The 17,208-nt window shown below is 41.7% G+C and overlaps 1 protein-coding gene across 2 annotated transcripts in view; it reads right to left on the reverse strand.

The window, feature by feature from the left end:
• LOC138261488 (coronin-7-like) overlaps positions 1 to 17,208 on the reverse strand; it is a 1,075,977-nt gene that overhangs the window by 676,499 nt on the left and 382,270 nt on the right. For both annotated transcript variants that reach the window (XM_069210466.1, XM_069210465.1), the window contains exons 8-9: positions 9,494 to 9,580; positions 8,616 to 8,698 (exon numbers count right to left, since the gene is read on the reverse strand). In XM_069210466.1, the coding sequence (XP_069066567.1) occupies positions 8,616 to 8,698; positions 9,494 to 9,580 (170 nt within the window). The remainder of the gene's footprint in view (positions 1 to 8,615; positions 8,699 to 9,493; positions 9,581 to 17,208) is intronic.

Genomic DNA, 17,208 nt, shown 5'->3' on the forward strand with positions numbered 1-17,208 from the left:
TTAAAATAAAAAAAACTAACAGGAGGCCATTTTAAGGTCAAACCTCCACTCATGTATTGAGAAAAGTTATAAAACATGCGGCTGTGAAAAAGCCAAAAATGATTGCGTTTGTGTATACACTGCATGTCTATAACAAAGAATTGAATGTAAGATGACGGAGTGTACCTCACCATAGTGAAGGGAGGGTGGGATGGAAACCCATGATACAGAGGACTACACGCTGGTATAAAAAGAGATGACGTAGCCCATGGCAAAAACAGGTAGAGAGCTGGACCTAATGAAGGAATTGTATGATCAGAAAGAAATCCTAATGTATTTACCACAATGGCCAGGTGGTATTGATTACAAAACCTAACAAGCTGACCTCAATCCTGGGACCTTCCTCCCTCCTCAGCCTGGGATGACTCTTGGTGGCGCTCAACACTCAACTCAGCAGCACCCACATCCCAAAAGATCTCGGTGTCGTTCTCAACTCAGCATTCACCATGACCAGACCCTATGGGTGAGTGGCGTGCTCTAAAATGATTGACTGATTGAAGCTGAGGAAGATAGAAGACAATTGGACAGAAACATGGTCAGACACATACAATGTCTTAAAGAAAATCAGTGTGGTCAATTTACTGACTGATTCCACAGCTCCCAGAAATCACTGTTTGTTTCAAGCCACATCACTGTTCTTTAAGTGCGGTTCCACTTATTGTGGCACTATACCAGAAAGAGAAGACGACTGAGGTGCTTTATGGTGTCCTTCAAGGAGAAATTATTAAGGCTCATTGAAAGGAGCCTAGATGTCTTCAACTCTACCTATTGAGAAGCAGGAAGAACGCAAAGCAGTGTTGAGTCATTTCTCCCAGCTGTTTTATTAACTTTCAGGTTGACCCCCTGTGCCTTCATGGAAATAACACTGTGCACCACCAACCCTTCAAATCAAAGCCCCATCATGTGAAGTAAATGCCATTGTGGAAAGCAAGAGTGAATGTCTTCATAAACTCAAAACCGTTTCGGTGAATGTTCTACGCCTGTGGTATTCACTATATCCATAAGTCATCCAGACATGCTGTTAAGGCCCTACTCATCTTACAGGGCTGTATCACGTACAGGGACCACTTGCTCAGCAGTCTCGTCCAAGGGCACTATGGCATTCTCCTCAGGTGTTGCATACCATGTTGGTATGTGGAATGCAGACTGTTTACCTGGATTAAAGAGTTAGGAATTTGGGAAGAGCTCAGCACGGCTCGATCATCTCTTTGTTTCTCCAAGTTGATTGCTGTAAACTCCAGTGGAAAATAGAGGTACTGTTTAACTTACTTTGCTGGGGCATGTGAACATTTAACCACCAGGGATCAAACACTGACAACTGCTCAGAATCCCAACAGTCATAAATCTAAAGTCCCCAAACATTCACAAGAAGAGAGTTAGAACTATGCAATCTTAACACAAAGGGCTTCTAGAGTGGTGGTATGCTTTTTGTTGAGCTCAGGGGCGTAGCTCTAGGGGTGTTTTGGGATGTAACACTTCCCAAATAAATGCTTTCTTGGCTTGACAGTTGGGTCCGAGGGGCCCGAGCTGGGTCAGCTATGAATGTGTTTGTTTTCCCCACCATTCTGATTTCACTAAAGAGGTCCTAACTTGTCCCTTTTTTGGATCATATATATATATATATATATATATATATATATATATGCACTTTGCAGCTCACTTGAGGTCCACTGGGACAAAAGTGGTATTCAACTGATATCAGGTGCCTGCAATTAAATCTGCTGAGCAGCCATGCAGTTGGCTTTTGACAAAAGAAGGAAATGTTTGTTCTCTGCTGATGAAGGGATAAACCCAGAAACACGTGTCCAGAGATGTTTGTAAATACATGGCCTGAAATAATGAAAATGCCAAAGAATTGTCTGTAAGTTGCTGACTTTGTTACATTCCATAATGACCTGTTGCGAGTGAGCTTTTGTTCAGGACAACTCTCTCATATATATATAACAAATAGTAAATGTACACCGATATTCCTTCAACGGATACAAATATACTACTTTTTGGAATTCACAAACATTGGTAGCCAATAGGCTTCGAAAGCTGTGCCAATCACAGGTTTCTAGACATACTGCTGGTAATCAAACACCCAAAAGGTGATGGGAGGAATGCACGCACATATACTGACCACTGGCAATCACTAAGGGTAACATTCCAAATCATCGTTTTTCGCCCAATGGGCACACTAGACAAAGAGCCTGATTTATGGTTTGGAGGTTGGAATAAAGGTAGACAGGGTGGTGGAGGACTTTACTTCAGCCACTCTGCCTTTACTCCACTTGCAAAATTTAGAGATGTCTGCCAGCCCAGCAGGCATCTCTATACATTGGCAGGAACCATCCAGGTGGTTCCTGTCAATGTAGGAAAGGATGTACAGACAAACATGACAGCCGGCCCTCAAACATTTCCAAAGCTTTTTATTTTTCAAAATAAACTCCTAAAGCTGGAGTATGTTTATGAAAAATGAACAACTAATGACCTCCACACCATAGGAGTTATCTTCCATGGTGTGGGGGTTGTTTTTTTCTTTTCTGTTTTTTAATCATCCCTCACCTCCAAGATATACCTGGCAGTAGCAGACAGTTAAAGAAAAAAATCCATCCTACCGTCCACTTTAAGGACGGGCAGTTGGATGACTTCCCTCTGATGGCCCCTTCTCTGTTGGGCGGTGGGAGGAAATTTTAGACCAACAGAGTAAATTTTACTCAGTGAACATAAATCTTGCTGTCCACCCGATTAAAAATCCGGCGAGCGCACTCTGAGTTTGGCGGACAGGTTACTTTGTCACCATTGCGACAGAGCCATTGCCTCCCAAACTCTGAGACACCCCAGAGGCCCACCAAACTGAAATCGGCACTGACCCTGCTCCTCATGGGAACAGGCCACCCTACACCTTGGCCATCTCAACAATTAACTTTCCAGTACACTGCTTTCTTAGTTGGAAAATGTGATATTCACACTCCACGAATCTCACTGACTAAGCTACCCCCCTGGTTGAGCTGTTTACGCCACATGTGGGAGGAATCTCAAGGTTACATAACATAATTGCTTGGGGGTCCTTTATTACGTGTTGGAGAGGTGGAACAGGGAGTGTGAAAAACAGCGTGTGAAAGTGATTTGGGGGGTGTGCGCAGGCGTTCTCAGGTTAACAAATCCTTTTTTAGAGGAAAAAAACATTCATTCAGTAGGTTTTCTTGCCCAGGCAAAAGCAAAGTCTGGTCAGCCACCATAGTTACTGTCAAGTGTCTCTGCGCTAAGCTCACCTTGTGAAAAGGAGCCTGGGGCCCCATGTTTCAGGCACTCTGAACCTCTTTTATCCTTTGTTTGAAACTTTGAAACACCGCCATTTGCCAACTGCAGCCAAACTGCTTTCGTTAACATAAAGGTACAGCCACAACTCTGGGCCTTCACTTACTTCATTTTAATTCATGCCTTTCTCTCATGTGAACAATGTGGTGTGTTATTAAAGCAACCAAGTGGTTTTCGATTTGAGCTAAAACTTGTAAGCTTTTTAATTGATCTAGGGTATTCGGGTTAATCTGTCAAAGAGGCTCATGTGTGTCTGGACAGCAGTGAGGTCAGGCTGCTCGCAAACAAGTGCTGGCAATTAAAGCATAAGCCGCCTAGCCCTCCAAGAGAAGCGAAAGCAGCAGGGCCATTGTGCCGTCTGCGCACTGCAAAGCGGCGGGGGCTGTCGCACAGCGAAACTTCAGAAACTTTAGAAGCTGGGAGACCACCGAAGCAAGAGAAAGATACAGGGACCTACAGGAATGGAAGAAAGACAGCAAAAAAGAGGAAGAAAAACGTGGAGACCGAATACAGGAGTGAAGGAAGCTGGAAGGACAGAGGGGAGAGAACCGAGAGAGCAAGGGGACGGACCACAGAAGAGTTAAGAGAGGTGGGACAGAGAGAAATAGAGAGGAAGGAAAAAAGAAAAGAAACGATGGGCAGAAGGAATGTGAGAGTGGGATAGAGAGTGAGGATTTAAGTACCCAGAGAGAGAAGGAGGGGGAAAAGGAGGCTGACAGGCAGAGAAGTGGAAAGAAAACTGGCAGTGCAGAAAGGGAAATAAAGAAACAATTCATAGAGAGAAATAGTCTAAAGGTAGATACACCTCGGTGAGTGGCACTACAGAAACATGTCAGACTTGTAAACTACAGTGAGAAATGGGGCGAGAAACCTCAGTGAATCCACTGCCCATCCAAAGATCAATAATGAATGCAGAAGTAGAGACAGACGACAGCCAAGGCCAGAAAGAGGGAGTGATGGGTCTCACGTAGACACTGCGGACAGAATTCAAGAAGAAATATTAAAGGGAGGCATCATATCTAATAATGTCTTCCAGCACTTGTTTAGTGCCCAGAAGCTCATATACCTTCATAGGCCTCATCTTTCCTAACCTACACATTCTAACCTCTCCAAAACCTCTGGTCAGTCCACTATTCCAAATAATTCCCACTCCTCTAACACTGCTCTCTAAACCACACTACATCCTACCCCATCGAACCTATAGGCACCCCTTTTAAGTCCATCAATCTTTTCAAGTCCATCCAAGAATGCTAATCTGCACTTCTTTACTATAAATATCTCTTGAGTCTCAGCTATCTGATACCCCCCATCCATAGCTCCTCCGAATACATTAAAGTCACCATTAAACATGCTTGATTCTGATGTGAACTGTAACTTTTACATTAACTTATATAAGACTCTCTCCCCATCCCACCTTGAAACCTAACATGCCCACTCCTCTACCCTCAAAATTCCACCACTTTCTCTCATGCAACCTCTTGAATAGTTGATCAAACACTAACATATTACTGGAACTGAAGTAGGGCTTAGCAACGATGCACTATCTCGTGTAAAACCACCCCTACTGGATGTGAGATACTGAACTATCTAGCGAAAAAGACTGGAGGCCAACTTTTCATTCGCCACAAAGAAGCCCTTCAGACCATATGAATAGGGGACATTCACATCCATCAGTGAATCATTATTTGTCCAATGCTATCCATTACCAACTTTCATGTGTGCCTTCCTCCTCATCTACAGACCCCTTATTCACAATCCCGCATTGCCCGAACACTCTTGAACTTTATTGCTGAGATCATCTTAAAAAACCCAAACTGTTATATACTTCCTGAATTAAAGGATTTTTAAAAACTATTTAAAGGACCAATACATAGTGCAGGTCTCACACTCTATGCAATAAATGTATTTCACAACACGACCTCTGTAACTGAATTTCATACCGTCATCTGGACTGATCATCATGTGATTTCTTTCAAACTCAACTCCATCAATACTGAAAATTACTCATTTCTCAAAAGAAGATGTAACTGTCAGATCACAGAAAAAACTGGGCATCTCATCCTTTAGCTCTGCTCTTCCTACCTCTTTTACATGTACCACACCATTATACGTTTTACGATGATCAGAAAACTGGGTTTTATAAACTCATACCTTCCAAATCACAACAAGCAAACCCCAGGAGTTCTGGCTAGTTGGTACCAGAAATAAAATAATTAAACCCAAGCAGAAGAAACCTCATAATACTTTGTAGAAAAGTTATAGCAAAGGGAAAGTCATAATCCACCACCAACAATGACCATACAAGGCCAGCATGAATAAAGTAAAAAGACAACACTACTTGCACCACATTTTATCATTATGTCCAACAAAGCAACTATATCCAATCATTAATGAGGTCTAGAACCATACATGCGTTGACCTGAACATCCTGCTGTCCCAGGAACTATGTAACTATTTTCAGACACTTAATCAAAAAACAAAAGTTCTGGAAATCTACCTTCCCACCATGCAAAGTAAATTATCTCCAGTCTAAATCAAGAAGTGTAAACACTATGCTTTAACCCTCTTATAGCAGAACACTTCACCAGCATAACAAATAATCAGCCCATATGGATCCTCAGCATATTAATTCAAAGTCATATATTCAAGCCCATACTACTCCAAAGCTCAGCAGACTGCAGTCCAGGGCCATAATCAATCATACTTTACCACCAAGAACGTTACTGACTTAAGTCAAAATGACACATATCAAACCTACAGTAAATAAACATAGATTGGATCCCTCTGACCCAACACACTACCTACCATTATTTTAACATTCCTATAGGTTATTTTAAGAAAAGTAATTGAAAGATCTGAATTCAAATAACTATTGCTGTTCATGCTACAAAAATGGATCCTGTCCAATGTGGCATTGAATCATCACTGTAGGATGCTGTCACAGCAACTGTAGACTGATGGAGTAGCAGTCTTCATTCCACTTGGTCTGTCTTCTGCTGTCTACATAGAACCAGCCTGAAATGAATGACTTCAAACATTGGGGAGAGCATGCTCACCATATTACTACCCCCCTTATCCTTTTAATCATTCCAATCCAGAGTGGGTGTACTCCATGACTCTAGCATTACGCCCCTCCTGTTCAACATCTATCTTAGTCCACTATGAGGCAGTGTTTCATCATTTAATCTCAGCTGTTGGAAATTAAGTTGATGACACACAAAATATTCTAAAGCTTGAAAGCACATCTGTTCTTGATATCTATAACACAGGGAATTGCCTACAAGCAGGTGACTGCTGATAGTCTGTCAACCACCTGAAGCACACCACTTCAAACATGGAGGTTCTTACATATGGCAATGGGAGCTGTCATCACCTCTCTCCAATCTAGTCTCAGGAACTAGGAGCTCAACCCCATACAGAGACGAAGTCAGGAACCTAGGTTGATCATAGACTCTAATCTGTCTTATATATCACACACATATCAAGCCTCCAACGGATGCTTCCACATAATGAGATGCCTTTGTCAATTTTTCCATTTTCTCACAGGACATCCAAGCCACCTCACCCTAGTACTCTCCCATCTTGATCACTCCAATGGAATATATAATGATGAAACCCTACCAGTACCTTGGAAACTACAGTCACTCCAAAATGCAAATGCCAGACAGGTGCTTACATTTTCAGTGACGAGCTGAGTCATGCCTTCTCTCATTTCCTTGAACTTGCACCCCGTGGCCAGATAAATCACATTTAAAGCGATGTTCATACTTCATAGAGCAATCCGTTGGACTGAAACACTCTTCCGTCAACTAAACTTGTATGTGTGCTCAAGGCTCACTTTAAAATTGGGCCTTCATTCAAAAAGACAAGGCGAGGTGGAACCTCCTTGTCTGTATGGTCTGCCATACTTGGGAACTCAATGCCTGCTCACATAAGGACAGATTCAGTTCCAGAATGCATTAACACGTGTCCCATATCAACACTATAACCACAATTGTAAGAGTACGATCTTAAAAAATAGATAATGAAGCAGGTATAAGAGATGCGTCTATACTCAAACTATCCATAACACTATATGCGTAAGCCCTGAAACAATCACTGTACCATGTGTGGAGCATGTTAAAACCTCACACGTCTCAACTATCTCCCACAAAGCTCATTCTGCACCCAATAACCTTTTAACCACACAATTCTAAAGAGCTCTTGGGTACTGATGCAAATTGGAATGCTTTGTGGACTTGTCATGGGTTAGGAAGAACCTACAAATGTCACATTACAATATAATATTAACAGCACCTGGGATTTTAACAATTCAGTCACTACCAAGAACATACTCAGCAAATTTGATAGTACTCTAGTACGACCAAAATAACATCACTAGCATTAAATATCCCTCCTCCTTGATTATGCGTAATTACAGATTCAGCACATATAAGACACAATTCCATACATCCAAATGCCCTACACCTACTTAAATACATATATTTTTGCTTGTTCTTTTCTGATTCTGACTTCTCCAAGACATTATTGTTTTTCTCATCCGGAGCACCATATTCACAAATAAATCACAGCAGTAGGGTTAAATATGACCATAGGTAAGAAGTGGCCAGTATGTAATGAGCTTTATACTCTTGTTTTAAGCATGATCTTTTCTGGGGGTTGGAATGATCGCGGGCTGCATATCAAACTCTCTGACACGTATGTTTTGAAGTCACATTTCCCGTGCTTCTTCAATGGTGTGGGAAAATCCACGTCTTCTGAGGCCATCCATACCATGGATATGCAAGGTTTTAGGCACCTTGTCAAAAACAAAATTTGCACTTTTACTATCTGCAACATTGATGCTTATGTGCTGCACTGATTCTAGCCTGTATACAAACCCCATGGATTGCATCCAACTTTTCCCACATAGGGCAAACACCCCCAACACCTTTTCAACTATATAACTAAAGAATGCCTCGTAACCAGATGAAATTCGGAGCGCTCTACGACCTTGTCTTTGTTACAAAGTGCTATATAAATTAGATACATGGAGTATCTACTTAATCAAAAAGTGACTTAGGCCTCACAAGAGGTATGGAAAGCGCTATACAAGTATCAATACAATTTTACGGTAGTGCTCCGCCTGCTGCTGTTCTCTGATCTCAGAACGGGTAATCCGGCAATTTTTCCTAATAGTACAGTTTGAAAAGCATGTTGGTGACCATGAAAAATCGCTGAAGTACCACGAAAGAACAAACAAGGTTGCATTTTAAGAAAAGCAGCGTTCCTACCCAGGAGAAGTGTCAAGAGAGAAGGAAGCGACCGAACTGTTGAACTTCCGTGTGTCCCAGAGTTTAGCCTCCCGATCTCTCATCTGCAGAAAGCAAAATCATAAATGTCATACTTTGACCCTTCTTCTGGTCCGTTTCCCTCTCTTCACCCATCAAAGACACACAAACCCCATGAAACAAATCACAATTCTGACTTAGGGGTGCAATTAGAAGCACTTACGAGCATAATCAAAAAAAGTGTATTTACATTCACAATATGATTTACTGCAATGTGATATTACACAATTATAGTATGGCACCACACTGGAATAAATCTCCTCATATGGCAGGGAGTGGTATTTTTAGGTGGGATCACTTCCAAACGTAGATGAACAACACTAAACTCTCTAGTATGGGAATTTACAAACTGCAGGTTACTACCAAAAATTAAGCTCAAATTTACTTCCATCAAAGCAGGAGTAAATGTGTAGTCCGGGGAGGTAAGTAGCAGGAATGCCCCTACAATTGCTGGTGAAGATCTTTATGCACAATGAAACTATTTTCCAAGAGTGGGCAAAAAATTTGTTTGAGAGCGCTAAGAAGAATGGTAAAGAGTAAGGCAAAGGACTAATATGATAGTCGCAATGGCAATCCTAGAATACAGATTCAGACCAGTTGTTCACTGACTGAAACAACTGCATAGAACAATTTCTAGCAATAATTTTGCAATTTACATTTTTAAGAGCGACCCATAGTAATTGATTACCTCCAGCATTCTTCGTTAACTATCCCCATGCTCTCTTTGAAAAGTGTTTTAAATGCAATTAATTATTATACTATTATACTATTTTAAGCCCAACTTCCATAACTCACAACTCATTTCAGTGCATTCATTTTACCTGGCGGAATCCCACAGACAAAACATAGTCACTGGTGCTGACCCACAGCAGCCTGGAGTCTTTGTTATTCTCATGACCCAATGTGCTCTGAAAGTGAAGCAAAGATAAGAGGTTAGAAGGATATTGTAACCGCTGCTGAAGACCTTAACAGGTAAATCAGCGCCCACATCATTTACCCATTACCACGGACAGGCCACTACATCATCTTAAGATCCCACCATCGTAAAAATGCAGATACAGCAAAGATCCCAAATAACAATTCTTTGTTGTCCCTAGAGAGCATGATAGATCATCTAGCAATGTTTAACCATCCTGGTCAAAAAGTTACAGTGGCTCACAGACCTCAACTTCCCCATCTAGAAAATCCTAACTGAAGTGAACAGCATCTCATGAAACTTCACAAGCTCCTGCCCATCTCTTATTGTTCTGGAAAAAGAAGCAACTACCGTGTGACAACAATTTTTGCAACCCTCTACTAGTTCTGAAGATCCTTTGTCTCCTGAAATGGCGGTAGATGTCAGACTAAACCTAGAAACTATTTTCACCCACAAAGATCCCAAGTGGCACCAAAGATACTCAGCTATAACTTGTGTTGCAGACGTCAGCGGACAGAACATCCTACGTTGAATGCATTGCACCACTGACACCAGCACCAATTTTCACAGTTACAAAAGGTTCAATAAACTGAGCTCTAAAAGATATTTCAGATACAGAGGGAAGTGCCTTGAAGAATATCCCAGAAGGACGAGATATCAATCAGAAACATCATCAACAGAGAAATTGGCTTCCTTTTAACAGATACTTCCCTATTGGGCCGATTCATCATCTTCTGAAAGACTCATGTAGTCAATAGCAAATGTTATAGGGGCTACCCAAGATAATCTAAAATATTTATTTAAAAATACCGTAAAGCACATTGGCTAAACATGGTGTCCTACCTAGCATTAGAGCCCAGGTTGTAAAGAAATCTACAATGTGGTGCTACACATTTGCTGGTGTACCAAACAAATTTCGCTAGTGCATGAATAACAGCTCTGTTCCAGATAGGGTGAGTAGTGATTTACCAGCCAGATGTCTGGGCAAAAATATGACGTCATCCACTGAGAACGTTAAAGTACTGAAGCCCTCGGGAGGAGCAGAGTGGCAACATCTCAACTACTTGCTCTGACACTGAGACCTGGTGGTGAATCTCCTGGCAGGCGCTAAGGCATCATTGTTATTCGAGAGGTCAAATTTGGTGAAAAGTAACTCCTGAGGTACTCGAGTTGAGCAACTGTAGGGAGAGGCTATTCTCTCTTGTTCATGGACTGAAAGTGTTGTCTGTGAAAAAGCTGCAGAAAGTGCAAATGCCTGGCTACCATGAGTGCAGGAGCCGGCTAGGACCACTAGGTTCACTTTTAGATCTGTCTATCATGGGCAAAATCTGCAAACACATTAGCAGACAGAACCCACCCCACGAAAAGAGTTGGTGGCCAGGATCCCCACTTCAGAGATGGCATCATTCTTGGACTACCTGTCAAACAAATAACCCTGTGCTTGACCAGGTAAAGTTTCCTAGGGACATTACTTCAGCTTGGCATAGGAGATTACATTTCCCAAAATATTAAAGAACAATCAGCCAGCCATTGATGCTGTATTGAAAGAAATCTGTGCTCTTCATTGCGCATACCACTCCTTCTGTGAGTGGGAAGATCTTGTAGCATCAGTACATATAATGGCTCTAAGAAATGGCCCTAATGAACTGAATACTCATGAAAACAATAAAGATTACTTTAAGAAATTAACTGTGAAATCCTTATTAAAGAAGGCCTGCAGAGGGGTGACATGGCAGGCCCTAAATCGCCTGAGGTGTGACTTACTCATTCTTGCAATCTGGCAGAATCCAGAGGCAAGAGTAACTCATCTGGCCTGGAAAACGTGAATAAGACGCGGCTAACAGGCGCGCACCAGCTGCACACATTTAGGAAAAGGGTTTGGAAGCTTAAGAGGCTGACATTTCTGAAACACACAAGGATGATAGAGTGCCTGGCAAGCAGGCAAAATAGCATCCTTTTACCTGCTATTGATATCAGTGGTTCTAATATCAGAACCATACTGGCGGAGGAGCGTGGTTAGTTGTAGAGCCTGGCGGACGAACATTTTAAAAAGTGTGGAAACTGAGATCCTGAGCGTTGGGGGAGGGGTGAGTGAGCATGGGGACGAAATCAAAGGAGTGGCTAAAAAGAACAAAAATTGTCTTTCACCTTTAGGTAACTGCATAAAAAATGACATCTTAAATGAAAAATAAATGCAAGTTCAACTAATCAGTTAGAATGTTTTATGTTATGAAACCTCTATTGGTCAATGTCACTTTGCCTATTTGTATGTTTAACTGAGCGCCACAGAACTGAATTCTGGTTGGTTCGGTGGGGAATAGTACATTTTGCATTTGTAGTGTTATGAGGTACCAACCTTCGACAGAGAGCAATATGACTATGTAGGGTACTATTATAAGCTTGCATTAAACAGGGCATAAGATAGGGTTCCACCAAAAAATGTTTAGGTTTCAGATTGAAAAAGGGGCTTCCAAAATATTGCTTTTAGTAATAAACTTAAGCCAGTGTACACAAGTTTTATAACTGTCTAGTAAAAGCACGGACTCCACGTGTCAATTGGTAACACCCTTGCAACAGAGCTCACAAAGAATACATCTAATACATCTTTGTCCTCGCAAAGCTTCAACAGAACTCCGTCAATTAAACCCAATACCTACTTCTCAGCAGCCTTTACATTTACAGATTAATTGCGCAATAGACATTTCTTTCAGGCAGCAGACGCCTTGGCAAGAAGGCTTGTTTCTTGTTTAACTGTCTGTCCCCTCCTGGGCTTCACAGCACAGGTGACTCCCTCCCTTTTACTTCAGCTGAGGCCTATCAACTTTAGGAATGAATCGTCTCTGGACGATTTTCTTTTCAGAAAAGGTAAGCAAACTACTTTTGTCAAATCAAATTAATAGCAGGAACATTTAGCCCCTCAAATCCCACCGACTTCGGCCTCTGGTGAAGACCACAGACGCTCAGCATCTGAAGGAAGGGCCCAGCGTGGCGAGTGCGAACCTGGAAGATGATGGACTACAAGAGTGTCCGTCGGGCTCCCAGCGGTGAGAATCAAGGACTGCGCGTGAAGACTGCTCCACAAGAATGTGGGTGAGACAGGGCCTAGGCCAGGGTCAGCGTACCAGCTCTCAGGAGCGCGCTACACTGAAGGGGTAATGGAAAGTGTGGGGTATGCTTCTCCATGAAATCACTAAGGAGGCATTACCTACATTAAGTGGCAAAGGACACAAACAGTGGTGGCTGCCACTGAACAGGGCTGGCGGGGCAGGGATTACATTTTTTTTTTTAACCTACTTACCTGATTAGGTTGGGAGACGTCTTTGTCTCATCCATCCTCCTCTTCGTCTGGAACCACACAGGCTTCCAGACTCCCCTCAGCCAATCACGACGCTGCTGTCACCAGCATGACAGCAACGCCGTGACTGAAGTGAGCAGCCTGCTTCGGCGCTGACAGAGGGAGTGGCACCTTGTGCACATTCTCCTCCCGGCTGTGAAATGGAGAAATGCAAAGGGCACATGTCTGTTTCAACAGACATGCGCACTTAAGGTGGACCTATGACCACTCTTCTCTCCATCCCCGTCCCGCCCTATCCTGGCTCAGCAACAAATAAAATGATAATAGCAATGCGTTATTATCATTTTATTTTTCTTCTGCTGAAAGCAGCAGGGCGACGCTCCTCCGCCTCAGCACAGGAGCCGCCCCAGAACGCAAATTGCTTACCTGCAGTAGACACATATTGTTCTATCAGAGGTGAGAAATCTGAAGATCAGGTGGAAATATGAAATAGCAACTTAGTGCTCTACATAGACAGGCACTCTTAAGGAAAAGAACAGGCATTCCATTGCAGAAAAAAAGATATGGCAGGCAAAGAAGGAAAGTACATAATGATAGCACTGCTTTATGGTAGCCAGTATGGGTGATATGCTCCTTATGTCCAACCATTACATCTGTGGTATAAGGTAATGAATAAGCTGCAGGAACATGTGAAATAGTATAGTGTTGAGGTATGATTTTACCCGTGACCGTCACTGAGGTGGATAGATCTTTTCCACCACTGAGAAATACAACTAGTGTAACAACAAGCATTAGCAAAGCCATTAGGTCTTGTCTTTGGTACCAACTGGCTTTGCCAATGGTTTTAGGCAATACAGAGGGCGCAGGTGGGGCGGGAAACAACATAAAGTGCTCAAGAAAGAGGCTTGAAGGAAGAAGCTATATAAAAGTGAAAGGGCATGTAAGAGCAGCTTGAAGAACAAATCTGTAGAAAATGTAACTTTTTAAGAAAATAATTGTGCCGAGAGAAGTGGGCAAACATTCTGAATGGCAAAAATGCAAGCACTTTAATGCAACACTTATGAAAAGAAATCTGCTAGAAGAAATGGTAAAACAAAGAGAAGGGGTAAATACATGCACTCTCATGGAGTGTTTTTAGGGAAAGAAAAAACAAGTTCCAGAAACCAGATGCTTGTGGAGGAATAAAAGGAGTCATTTAGAGAGATGTTGTACAGGCTGTCCTCCACTGGAAGAACAAATCAAATACAAAATGGATGAGCTAAAACAAATAAAGCTATCAAAGAGAAAGGAAGAAAATAAGAGTGACAAAACAAAAAGCCAGTGGGATGCAATGGGGAAAGTTGATTTCCTGGTCAGCTATTGGCATATCCCCATAGGCTGTGCTGTCTGGTGTCTGGTCAACCTAAAGAGACTAGCTCTCAGGGATAGGCTTGAAAACTGGAGGTTGAGAGATGTATGGAGGATGCAACACCACAGCATCAAGGAATATTCTAATAATTCTCCAGTTCTTAAATTATATACTTACATATATATATGTTTCTTATGCCACCAACTATGCTACCACTGGCAGAGGTGATGATATTCTTAAAATTAATTCAGATCACAACCTGCTGCTGTTCACATTGGTATGGTGTAGACCTTACACACTGATACTGTTGTGGCGATTACAACCTTAAGTGCTGGGGGAACTCAGATTTCCAAGGAAAATTGGGGAAGTTTTGTTTCAAATAAAATTAAAATACAGTGGGAGATAACAGCACAGAATTTAAAGTAGAGGTGAAAGGTGAGTGCATAAAAAGGTAAAGGGCATTAGAGACACTGGCAAGGGACCTCAATAAATTAGAAACAGAGTTGAGATCCACAGAAGTGAAAATAGCAAGAGGGGACCAGAAAGAGGGAGAATTAGCTGATAAGAAGAGTGGACAGCATCACTGGAATACCTGCAGAGTTTTCAACATAGGTACCATAAGACAAAGTATATGTACAGCAGATACGTCATGGACCGTTCTCGCTAAGCTGCTGAGTAATGAACAACAAAGGACTGCAATTACCTCACTGTGCACAAATGAAGGAAATGTAGATAAGGCACAAGACAACATTCATATGGAATTTAGGGACTAAAATGACAAATGTTGCCTTTGAAATTTACCCAGGGCTCAAACAAATCATAAAAATGTTAGTAGACCTGCAGGTTGAGTAACTTAAATAATCTACTTGACCTAACTGTAATGTACTTGACCCGTAAGCAGGTATCAAATTGTGTGATCCTAGGCAAATAGTTTACAGAGCCTTTTTCTTCTCACATATGATTGCACCTTCAAATATGTGAGCTCAGCATTTCTGCAGTACAAAAAAACTCTTTTGTTTGATTAAGTAGACTAAAGTTTGCTCCATGCATCACAAGAATTTAGCCCACATACCCATGACGTCTATCCCACATAACCTAGCCCACATACCCATGAGGTCTAGTCCACATAACCTAGGACTTCTTTTAGTTTACCAACAACATTGCCATCAGGGCAGGAATGTTTCTCAGTTTGTTTTAACACTCAATTTTAATAAACATATTACTAAACCACGATGTGGTAACATATTGTCATCTACACACAGTAACTTTCCAATAAAACCTCTGCACTAACTTGCAGCTTTACTGATAAAACTATATAGTGTATTAATCTTTGAAAATTGGATTTCAGAAAACATCCTTTGGACATAAACACAAAGTATTCTGATTTATTTTCATCCTATTAAATTCATCACACAAATATAAAAAAGGGCTTTCACAACTACTGAAATCTATTTTGAAATGTTTGCACAGTTGACTTAGTCATTTAATTGTTGTGTGTTGGGAAAAAACCTGACACCCTATATCCTTTTATTTTACATTCCAAGCAGCAGGTTACACAGTTCACCTTACAAAGTCCTGAAACTCTGCAGGAAGAAGGAAAATTAATTGCAAGAAAATCTGACTTTTGATCTCTGTGTGAACACAGAGCAAATGTGACATAAGAAGAAGATTTAAAGGCATCTTTTATTGGCCCTCCACTTTTCAACTGAACAGAACACCTGTTCAGTGCTGGGGACTAGTAAGTATTAAAAATAGCTTGACCTGAGCAAGGAAAGACTAATGTGAGTAGTCCAGTGGATTTTTCGAGCCCTGATTTACCCATTGTGCAGATGTGGGTAGCTGCCCAGGCTCAGCTGCCACCAATGAAAACCTTTCAAACCCAGACATTTCTGAAAACTAGACACACAGCAGAGTCCGGGTGGTGTGACTTGTGTAGATCCAACTATGTTTTCTGGCCCAGAAGGTCGTGCAAGCTTCAAATGTTGGCTAACATCACACACTTTCCTCATATTTCTGTGAGGGAATACTCGAGAACCTGCAGGAAGCCACAACATTTCTACTACTCAGTGTTCCCACACTTCCTTTGATAAACACACTGCCCCACTGTTGTGGTGGGCATATTGGCCACAACAGGAACAGAGGAAAACTGTGACCATTTGAAGTTAATGTACTTTTATTGTGCTCTTCTCATGGATTAGAACACCCAGTCCCCGGTTGCCTCCTACAAGAGGGCAGAAAGACTATTCTAATTTTTTTTTAATGAGGGGAAGTACTTCCCAGGGGCCCACTCCCCTGAAAATAAAATCCCTGGTGTCCAGTAGCATGCAAATAGTAACAGTGTCAAAAAAGCAGGATTTTGAATGTCTTTTTAAAAGATTATATCCTGCAGAGTAGTGAACGCACCATTCACGCCCACAGCACTGTGAAAGTAGGGTGGTGAGCATGAACAATTCATTAATTGCAATAAAGAGATTAATAATGCAGCACTAGAAGGTTTCTTGCTTGATGAAGTGGTGTGTTGTAAGTGGCAGCCTTCAATATCACACAACAGTTCTTGTAAGTGATTCAGACATACTGTGAAGTAGCAGAGCTCAAGGTTCTGCTTACCTCAGTGTGCGAACCATTCATGTGGAGTGGGTACTTAAATATATACCTATAATTGGTGCTTTTAAGCTAAGGAAAAATGGCAGTCATCACAGAGTGTTGGCTCTGCTTGAACCGAAGCTGTGCATGCCAAAGATAAACTAAGTACCAGCAATTGCAATCATTTTTGATTCCCAGAAGTCCAAAAGCTCTAAAGTGTCAGTCAGCATGGATTATCAGTTACAATTTTACTTGTGGTTCACAGCATCCTTTGACTGGCAGTTGTGCTACAGTTTTGTAGCAACCAAATTCTTATTACAAGGATTACTCATACACTTACCAGTGGACCAAACACCTACACTCCCTCCCTCTTGTTCGCACCACCCCTGCCAGA

Source organism: Pleurodeles waltl, chromosome 10 (assembly GCF_031143425.1).
Source record: "Pleurodeles waltl isolate 20211129_DDA chromosome 10, aPleWal1.hap1.20221129, whole genome shotgun sequence".
Lineage (NCBI taxonomy): Eukaryota > Metazoa > Chordata > Amphibia > Caudata > Salamandridae > Pleurodeles > Pleurodeles waltl.